The 10,559-nt window shown below is 50.0% G+C and overlaps 1 protein-coding gene across 1 annotated transcript in view; it reads left to right on the top strand.

The window, feature by feature from the left end:
* The window catches only part of dchs1b (dachsous cadherin-related 1b), a 286,096-nt gene that overhangs the window by 235,950 nt on the left and 39,587 nt on the right, over nucleotides 1-10,559 (top strand). The window contains exons 22-24 of the mRNA XM_065004969.1: nucleotides 1,366-1,622; nucleotides 5,855-6,061; nucleotides 8,800-9,196. Coding sequence (XP_064861041.1) covers nucleotides 1,366-1,622; nucleotides 5,855-6,061; nucleotides 8,800-9,196 — 861 coding nt within the window. The remainder of the gene's footprint in view (nucleotides 1-1,365; nucleotides 1,623-5,854; nucleotides 6,062-8,799; nucleotides 9,197-10,559) is intronic.

The following is a 10,559-nucleotide window of genomic DNA, read 5'->3' as shown; positions in this document are numbered from 1 at the left end:
ACCAGTCCATCTCTCTAGAGGTTGACACCAGTCCATCTCCCTAGAGGTTGACACCAGTTTTTCTCTCTAGAGGTTGACACCAGTTCGTCTCTCTAGAGGTTGACACCAGTCTGTCTCTCTAGCGGTTGACACCAGTCCGTCTCTCTAGAGGTTGACACCAGATCATCTCTAGAGGTTGACACCAGAACATCTCTCTAGAGGTTGACACCAGATTGTCTCTAGAGGTTGACACCAGACTGTCTCTCTAGAGGTTGACACCAGTCCATATCTCTAGAGGTTGACACCAGATCGTCTCTAGAGGTTGACACCAGATCTTCTCTAGAGGTTGACACCAGTCCGTCTCTCTAGAGGTTGACACCAGTCCGTCTCTAGAGGTTGACACCAGATCATCTCTAAAGGTTGACACCAGATCATCTCTAAAGGTTGACACCAGTCCGTCTCTAGAGGTTGACACCAGTCCACCTCTCTAGAGGTTGACACCAGTCCACCTCTCTAGAGGTTGACACCAGTCCGTCTCTAGAGGTTGACACCAGATCGTCTCTAGAGGTTGACACCAGATCGTCTCTAGAGGTTGACACCAGTCCGTCTCTAGAGGTTGACACCAGTCCATATCTCTAGAGGTTGACACCAGATCGTCTCTAGAGGTTGACACCAGATCTTCTCTAGAGGTTGACACCAGACTGTCTCCCTAGAGGTTGACACAAGTCCGTCTCTAGAGTTTGACACCAGTCCGTCTCTAGAGGTTGACACCAGATCCACCTCTCTAGAGGTTGACACCAGATCCGTCTCTAGAGGTTGACACCAGTCCGTCTCTAGAGGTTGACACCAGATCGTCTCTAGAGGTTGACACCAGATCATCTCTAAAGGTTGACACCAGATCATCTCTAAAGGTTGACACCAGTCTGTCTCTAGAGGTTGACACCAGTCCACCTCTCTAGAGGTTGACACCAGTCCGTCTCTAGAGGTTGACACCAGATCGTCTCTAGAGGTTGACACCAGTCCGTCTCTAGAGGTTGACACCAGTCCGTCTCTAGAGGTTGACACCAGATCGTCTCTAGAGGTTGACACCAGTCCGTCTCTAGAGGTTGACACCAGATCGTCTCTAGAGGTTGACACAAGTCTGTCTCTAGAGGTTGACACCAGTCCGTCTCTAAAGGTTGACACCAGTCCACCTCTCTAGAGGTTGACACCAGATCGTCTCTCTAGAGGTTGACACCAGACCGTCTCTCATGAGCGACTCAATGATGATGAATAGATCTGATGTTCATGGACATTGAAAACTTCACTATCTGAACTGAAATTAAATCTAGTCAATGTTAACTGGCGTCACCATGACAGCTGTCTCTCTGCTTCTCCCTCCTACAGCTGGAGACCCAGACGGGATCTTCCAACTCCATGTCAGTTCAGGGGCCCTGTCCACGTCTCGTCCCCTGGATCGGGAGCTGCGGGCAGGGTACAACCTGGAGGTGGTGGCCCTGGACCATGGTTCTCCTGCTCTGAGCAGCACAGCCACAGTGGAGGTGAAAGTGTTGGATGTAAATGACAACAGTCCGGCCTTCAGCAGCAGCAGCTACACCATAGACGTCTCAGAGGACGCTGCCCAGGGAACTACAGTCTTAGAGGTAAGATAGGATCATTTACGTTCAGATATGATGAAATACAATATGATTGCATCTCCACCTTCGTGTTGAGGTAAGATAAGGGTTCCAACTAAGTTAAGATGCAACTAAAACCAAAACAATGTTACATTGGCAGCTACACCATTAACAGTCTCACTTCAGTATTCAACATTTGAATGGGTGGTGAGGAGGTGTCATAATACCCATAAAACCTAGCGGTCAAACAGGGAAATGGTTCCAATCGTTTTTCCACCCATATGGGATTTGTAGAAACACTTAAAAGAAGGGCTGTGATTCGTCTAGGCTTTACCCTAACGTGATGTTTTGGTCACTGTGTAAATCTCTCTAGGACTAGGTGACTTTTATCTATATATTCATCTGTATTTACCCCCTCCCCAAACATGTAATACTAACTAGCTGCTAATGTGGCTATCATAAAGAACTACAAATACCATCTGTATTTACCCCCTATCATAAAGAACTAAACATCTGTAATACTAACTAGCTGCTAGTGTGGCTATCATAAAGAACTACAAATACCATCTGTATTTACCCCCCCAAACATGTAATACTAAATAGCTGCAAACATGTAATACTAACTAGCTGCTAATGTGGCTATCATAAAGAACTACAAATACCATCTGTATTTACCCCCTCCCCAAACATGTAATACTAACTAGCTGCTAATGTGGCTATCATAAAGAACCTCATACCAAACATGATGATCTGTGGCTATCATAAAGAACTACAAATACCATCTGTAATCAAACATGGCAAATGGTAGGAATCTCTGGATGAACTATCTAATGTTAGCTAAATGTAAGTAATTATTCAGTTGTAAACATTTCTTTAAATGGACAATTCTGTGAACTGCCTTGTGGATTTTTTTAAACGGACACAATACCTGTTAGCAAAGGTGTCAGCTAGAGATCACGTGCAGGAGCTTGCTGGGATTTGTAGTTTTGCATGATGTCTATTTTGATGGTAATTAGCATTTTCGAATCAGAGAGAGTAAATAGAGCCGAATATATTGATAAAAGTCACCTTGTCATAGAGAGATTTACACGGTCAGAAAACATCACGCCAGGGTGAGCTTACTGCCGCAACCAGTAGAGCTTGGCAACGGGAGCGAAAGGACACTGTGTCCTGGTGTTGTTGCCGTTCAATGTCCGTTCCATTGAGAATGTATGTATGTATCAAGGTGACATCTGGCTATCAATATGAGTTATTTCTTGTGTAGGCTGCTATCCTACATGAAATGAAATCATGGGAGGGGGTAAAAACGGACACATTAGCGACCGTCGTGACACAGATGCCCGGTGTCTGCCGACCTGTTTCCCGCTGGGTGTCTGTATAGCGTTGTCATTGACGATGGCTAACAAGGCCATTTTTTTTTTGTTCGCATGATTTACATTTTTTTTTTAAAGTAAGATAGCAACAGAGGAGGCTGCTGAGGGGAGGACGGCTCATAATAATGACTGGAATGGAGTCAATGGACTGGCATCAAAGAGATCACACGTGGTTTCCACGTGGTTAAAACCATTTCATTAACTCCGTCAGCTCCCGTTGGATATCATCCATACTCCAGAGCTGCAGCTGCCCATACTTGAACCAATCATTCGCACCGGCTTATCTACTCGTTGTACAGCCCAATCAGCCACGTGAAACGGTCATGAGTGGCAACCAATCTGCCCAACCAGTTGATTTGCTTTCCATACACCACCTCCTCTTGACACACCAACTCGCCCATACTAGGGTCACCATATTGGGCTGCAGTTACCCATACTAGGGTCACCATATTGGGCTGCAGTTACCCATACTAGGGTCACCAAATTGGGCTGCAGTTACCCATACTAAGGTCACCAAATTGGGCTGCAGTTACCCATACTAAGGTCACCATATTGGGCTGCAGTTACCCATACTAGGGTCACCATATTGGGCTGCAGTTACCCATACTAGGGTCACCATATTGGGCTGCAGTTACCCATACTAGGGTCACCATATTGGGCTGCAGTTACCCATACTAGGGTCACCATATTGGGCTGCAGTTACCCATACTAGGTCACCATATTGGGCTGCAGTTACCCATACTAGGGTCACCATATTGGGCTGCAGTTACCCATACTAGGGTCACCATATTGGGCTGCAGTTACCCATACTAGGTCACCATATTGGGCTGCAGTTACCCATACTAGGGTCACCATATTGGGCTGCAGTTACCCTAGGGTCACCATATTGGGCTCAGTTACCCATACTGGGTCACCATATTGGGCTGCAGTTACCCATACTAGGGTCACCATATTGGGCTGCAGTTACCCATACTAGGGTCACCATATTGGGCTGCAGTTACCCATACTAGGGTCACCATATTGGGCTGCAGTTACCCATACTAGGGTCACCATATTGGGCTGCAGTTACCCATACTAGGGTCACCATATTGGGCTGCAGTTACCCATACTAGGGTCACCATATTGGGCTGCAGTTACCCATACTAGGGTCACCATATTGGGCTGCAGTTACCCATACTAGGGTCACCATATTGGGCTGCAGTTACCCATACTAGGGTCACCATATTGGGCTGCAGTTACCCATACTAGGGTCACCATATTGGGCTGCAGTTACCCATACTAAGGTCACCATATTGGGCTGCAGTTACCCATACTAGGGTCACCATATTGGGCTGCAGTTACCCATACTAGGGTCACAATATTGGGCTGCAGTTACCCATACTAGGGTCACCATATTGGGCTGCAGTTACCCATACTAGGGTCACCATATTGGGCTGCAGTTACCCATACTAAGGTCACCATATTGGGCTGCAGTTACCCATACTAGGGTCATCATATTGGGCTGCAGATACCCATACTAAGGTCACCATATTGGGCTGCAGATACCCATACTAAGGTCACCATATTGGGCTGCAGATACCCATACTAGGGTCACCATATTGGGCTGCAGTTACCCATACTTGTACTAGATGGGCTGCAGTTATTTCATTCACCATATTGGGCTGCAGTTACCCAATGGTCACCATACTGCAGTTGATTTGGTGTCACCTTGGGCTAGCCCATTAAGGTCACCATATTGGGTGGTACCCATTAAGGTCACCATATTGGGCTGGATACCCATACTAGGGTCACCATATTGGGCTGCAGTTACCCATACTTGTTAGATGGTAAGCAGGGGTGGTTCAGTGTTAGGTTGATTTGGTGTGTGGTAGGGTTAGGGGAGGGGTGGTAGGGTTAGGGAGGGGTGGTAGGTTTAGGGGAGGGTGGTAGTGTTAGGGAGGGGGTGGTAGGGTTAGGGGAGGGGTGGTAGCGTTAGGGAGGGGTGGTGGTTTAGGGGAGGGTGGTAGCATTAGGGGAGGGGGTGGTAGGGTTAGGGGAGGGTAGTGGGGGGAGGGTGGTAGGGTTAGGGGAGGGGTGGTAGCATTAGGGGAGGGGTGGTAGGGTTAGGGAGGGGTGGTAGGGTTAGGGGAGGGGTGGTAGCATTAGGGAGGGGTGGTAGGGTTAGGGAGGGGTGGTAGCGTTAGGGAGGGGTGGTAGAGTAGGGGAGGGGTGGTAGGGTTAGGGGAGGGGTGGTAGCGTTAGGGGAGGGGTGGTAGCGTTAGGGGAGGTGTGGTAGGGTTAGGGGAGGGGTGGTAGCGTTAGGGGAGGGGTGGTAGGGTTAGGGGAGGGGTGGTAGGGTTAGCGGAGGGGTGGTAGGGTTAGGGGGAGGGGGTAGGGCTAGGGGAGGGGTGGTAGCATTAGGGGAGGGGTGGTAGGGTTAGGGGAGGGGTGGTAGCGTTAGGGGAGGGGTGGTAGGGTTAGGGGAGGGGTGGTAGGGTTAGGGGAGGGGTGGTAGCGTTAGGGGAGGGGTGGTAGCGTTAGGGGAGGGGTGGTAGAGTAGGGGAGGGGTGGTAGGGTTAGGGGAGGGGTGGTAGCGTTAGGGGAGGGGTGGTAGGGTTAGGGGAGGGGTGGTAGGGTTAGGGGAGGCGTGGTAGCGTTAGGGGAGGGGTGGTAGGGTTAGGGGAGGGGTGGTAGGGTTAGGGGACAATAATAAAGGAAAATATATTTTTTAAAGGTGTGTCTGTGTATATATACGGTACATATTTACAAAATATATATATGAGGGAGTGGAAATGATGCAGACAATTACATTGATGGAAGCTACAACATATCTGCAGTATTAAAGCTAGTTCATAATAGATCCATAACTTTCAACAAAAAAAAAACGAATATTGTTGACGGCCACAGGTGACGGCCACAGACGCAGACGAGGGGGAGAACGGGAAGGTGCTGTATTTCCTGAGTCAAGAGGCTCGGGGCGCTTTCACCGTTGACGAAAACACTGGCTGTATTACAACGGCGTCGCCGGTGGACCGAGAGAAGAGGGCGTCGTACAGCTTCCGTGTGTTCGCTGTGGACCTGTCACCTGCCGAGCCCAGAAACACCTCGGCTCAGGTAACAGTGCCAGACGACAACACATCATAGATTTTTCAGTAAATACTTTATGTGAAGGACAATATGTATTTTATATAGGCATACTACCTTCCTCAGAGGATAACTTTACCATCACATCTCCCCCAACCCTCTCTCCTCCCTCTCTTTCCCAACCCTCTCTTCTCCCTCTCTTTCCCAACCCTCTCTCCTCCCTCTCTTTCCCAACCCTCTCTTCTCCCTCTCTTTCCCAACCGTCTCTCCTCCTCTCTTTCCCAACCCTCTCTCCTCCTCTCTTTCCCAACCCTCTATCCTCTTCTCTCTCCCAACCCTCTCTCCTCTTCTCTCCCCCAACCCTCTCTCCTCTTCTCTCTCCCAACCCTCTCTCCTCTTCTCTCTCCCAACCCTCTCTCCTCCCTCTCTCTCCCAACTCTCTCTCCTCCTTCTTGCCTGACCCTCTCTCCTCCCCTTCTTGCCTAACCCTCTCTCCTCCCTCTCTTTCCCAACCCTCTCTCTTCCCTCTCTTTCCCAACCCTCTCTACTCTTCTCTCCCCCAACCCTCTCTCCTCTTCTCTCTCCCAACCCTCTCTCCTCTTCTCTCTCCCAACCCTCTCTCCTCCCTCTCTCTCCCAACCCTCTCTCCTCCCCTTCTTGCCTAACCCTCTCTCCTCCCATTCTTGCCTAACCCTCTCTCCTCCCTCTCTCTCCCAACCCTCTCTCCTCCCCCTTCTTGCCTAACCCTCTCTCCTCCCTCTCTCTCCTAACCCTCTCTCCTCCCTCTCTCTCCCAACCCTCTCCTCCCCTTCTTGCCTAACCCTCTCTCCTCCCCTTCTTGCCTAACCCTCTCTCCCCCATTCTTGCCTAACCCTCTCTCCCTCCCTCTCTCCCAACCCTCTCTCCTCCCCTTCTTGCCTAACCCTCTCTCCTCCCTCTCTCTCCTAACCCTCTCTCCTCCCTCTCTCTCCCAACCCTCTCTCCTCCCTTCTTGCCTAACCCTCTCTCCTCCCCTTCTTGCCTAACCCTCTCTCCCTCTCTCTCCCAACCCTCTCTCCCCCTCTCTCTCCCAACCCTCTCTCCTCCCTCTCTTTCCTAACCCCCTCTCCTCCCTCTCTTTCCCAACCCCCTCTCCTCCCTCTCTTTCCCAACACTCTCTCCCCCTCTCTCTCCCAACCCTCTCTCCTCCCTCCCTTTCCCAACCCTCTCTCCTCCCTCTCTCTCCCAACCCTCTCTCCTCCCTCTCTCTCCCAACCCTCTCTCCTCCCCTTCTTGCCTAACCCTCTCTCCTCCCCTTCTTGCCTAACCCTCTCTCCCCCTCTCTCTCCCAACCCTCTCTCCCCCTCTCTCTCCCAACCTCTCTCCTCCCTCTCTTTCCTAACCCCCTCTCCTCCCTCTCTTTCCCAACCCCTCTCCTCCCTCTCTTTCCCAACACTCTCTCCCCCTCTCTCTCCCAACCCTCTCTCCTCCCTCCCTTTCCCAACCCTCTCTCCCTCCCTCTCTCCCCAACCCCTCTCTCCTCCCTCTCTCCCCAACCCTCTCTCCTCCCTCTCTTGCCTAACCCTCTCTCCTACCTCTCTTTCCCAACCCTCTCTCCCCCCTCTCTGCCAACCCTCTCTCCTCCCTCCCTTCCTAACCCTCTCTCCTCCCTCTCTTTCCCAACCCTCTCTCCTCCCTCTCTTTCCTAACCCTCTCTCCTCCCTCTCTCCCCCCTCTCTTTCCCAACCCTCTCTCCCCCTCTCTCTCCAACCCTCTCTCCTCCCTCCCTTTCCTAACCCTCTCTCCTCCCTCTCTTTCCCAACCCTCTCTCCCCCTCTCTTCCTAACCCTCTCTCCTCCCTCTCTCCCCCCCTCTTCCCAACCCTCTCCCTCCCTCTCTCTCCTCCCTCTCTTTCCTAACCCTCTCTCCTCCCTCTCTTTCCCAACCCTCTCTCCCCCTCTCTCTCCCAACCCTCTCTCCTCCCTCTCTTGCCTAACCCTCTCTCCTCCCTCTCTTTCCCAACCCTCTCTCTCCCTCCCTTTCCCAACCCTCTCTCCCCCTCTCTCTCCCAACCCTCTCTCCTCCCTCTCTTTCCTAACCCTCTCTCCTCCCTCTCTCTCCCAACCCTCTCCTCCCTCCCTCTCTTTCCCAACCCTCTCTCCTCCCTCTCTTTCCTAACCTTCTCTCCTCCCCTGTCTCTCCCAACCCTCTCTCATCCCTCTCTCTCCCAACCCTCTCTCCTCCCTCTCTCTCCCAACCCTCTCTCCTCCCTCTCTTGCCTAACCCACTCTCCTCCCTATCTTTCCCAACCCTCTCTCCTCCCTCTCTTTTCCAACCCTCTCTCCTCCCTCTCTCCCAACCCTCTCTCCTCCCTATCTTTCCCAACCCTCTCTCCTCCCTCTCTTTTCCAACCCTCTCTCCTCCCTCTCTTGCCTAACCCTCTCTCCTCCCTATCTTTCCCAACCCTCTCTCCTCCCTCTCTTGCCTAACCCTCTCTCCTCCCTATCTTTCCCAACCCTCTCTCCTCCCTCTCTTTTCCAACCCTCTCTCCTCCCTCTCTCTCCCAACCCTCTCTCCTCCCTATCTTTCCCAACCCTCTCTCCTCCCTATCTTTCCCAACCCTCTCTCCTCCCTCTCTTTCCCAACCCTCTCTCCTCCCTCTCTTTTCCAACCCTCTCTCCTCCCTCTCTTTCCCAACCCTCTCTCCTCCCTCTCTTTTCCAACCCTCTCTCCTCCCTCTCTTTCCCAACCCAAACCCCCTTTTCATTCTCCGCTTCTTTGTAACCCAGGTGACCGTGACGATCCTGGACATAAACGACAATGCTCCATTCTTCATCCAAGACCCCCTCGTTGTCGAGGTCTTGGCCAGCAAATCACATCGGGTCCTGGCCACCATGCGGGCCGAGGACAAGGACTTTGGCGCCAACGGCTCTGTGTTCTACCGTTTTGCCGGGCCAGTGAGGGGTTTCAGCATCAACTCCCTAACAGGGGAGATCCAGGGGACAGAGGGGATAGACAGGCTGAGTCAGGCTCAGAGGACCCTCATGGTGGAGGCTATGGACCAGGGAACCCCGGCCCAGTCCAGCCTGGGGGTGGTGTTGGTCTATGTGAAGGAACAGGTGTATACAGGCATCAGGTTCTCAAGGAACGCCAGAGACGTCAGCATACAGGAGAACGCCGCCAAAGGTTTGTGGTAACTTTATTTGGATAGTCACATCTGTAGATACTCAACTCACTATCAGTAGACTAGACTGTCGGTAACACGTCATCTTGGGGCGGCAGCGTAGCCTAGTGGTTAGAGCGTTGGACTAGTAACTGGAAGGTTGCAAGTTCAAATCCCCGAGCTGACAAGGTACAAATCTGTCGTTCTGACGTTCAGGCACTGTTCCTAGGCTGTCATTGAAATTAAGAATTTGCTCTTAACTGACTTGCCTAGTTAAATAAAGGTAGAATAATGTTGGAACTGTTGCCTGTTACTCAGAATTCTGATTGGATTCTGTTCATGTTCAATTGATTTCTGTTGATGTTTGATTGGATTCTGTTGACGTTCTGTTGACATTCTGTTCATGTTCTGTTTACGTTCTTTTGGATTCTGTTGATGTTCTGTTGGATTCTGTTTACGTTCTTTTGGATTATTTTTACATTCTTTTGGGTTCTGTTGACATTCTATTGGGTTCTGTTGGATTCGGTTCATGTTCTGTTGACGTTCTGTTGGATTCTGTTGAAGTTCTGCTATATTCAGTTGGATACTGTTGACATTCTGCTGGATTCTGTTCATGTTCTGTTTACGTTCTTTTGGGTTCTGTTTACGTTCTTTTGGATTCTGTTGACGTTCTATTGGGTTCTGTTGACGTTCTATTAGGTTCTGTTGACGTGATAGGGAGATTCCACGCCAGCGGGAGCAGAAAATATTTTTTGGTATCTGATTTCTCTGGACATTCTCACGTAGAAACGTAATTGGGTGAAGAGATGTTTGAAACGCCTTATACATTTCTATCACAAACCATTTTGTAGAAAATCATGATGAAAGTGGCCAATTCAGTCCCTTTTTAGACCTCTGTAAGACGCTATGATCCGCGAACCCGAAAATAGATTCAAACTCCCTCTGCAGGTGACTTGATGAGCGTGCAATCATAATGGAGGGCTCTGATTGGTTAATGACCTATCACGTAAATGTCTCTGTATAGAATGGGTCACATTATTAAAAGTAGCAGAGAGCACCACTCTGGAATGTTGACGTGTTTGAAGATTATATAGTTACAAACAATATATATATGTATATAAAAAAATGTTAAGTTAAAACAGGTAGTGTTTAGATTTTCTATGTTAAATAAATAAATATGAAAAAATGTGTATTTCAGAATCTAGACATACTCCGTATTTGAGCAACATTATAAGGACTATAACGACACCAAGCTGTTGTCTGTATCACGTCTGGTTCACAGGTCATAGGGTCTTACAGAAGGCATGTACAGGTCTAAAACAGGACTGAAAGGGTCACTTTCATCATGATCTTCAACAACAACAACAACAACAAAAACGTTTGTGA

Source organism: Oncorhynchus nerka, linkage group LG19 (assembly GCF_034236695.1).
Source record: "Oncorhynchus nerka isolate Pitt River linkage group LG19, Oner_Uvic_2.0, whole genome shotgun sequence".
In the NCBI taxonomy this organism is placed as follows: Eukaryota; Metazoa; Chordata; class Actinopteri; order Salmoniformes; family Salmonidae; genus Oncorhynchus; species Oncorhynchus nerka.
This window is presented reverse-complemented; position numbering and strand designations above follow the sequence as displayed.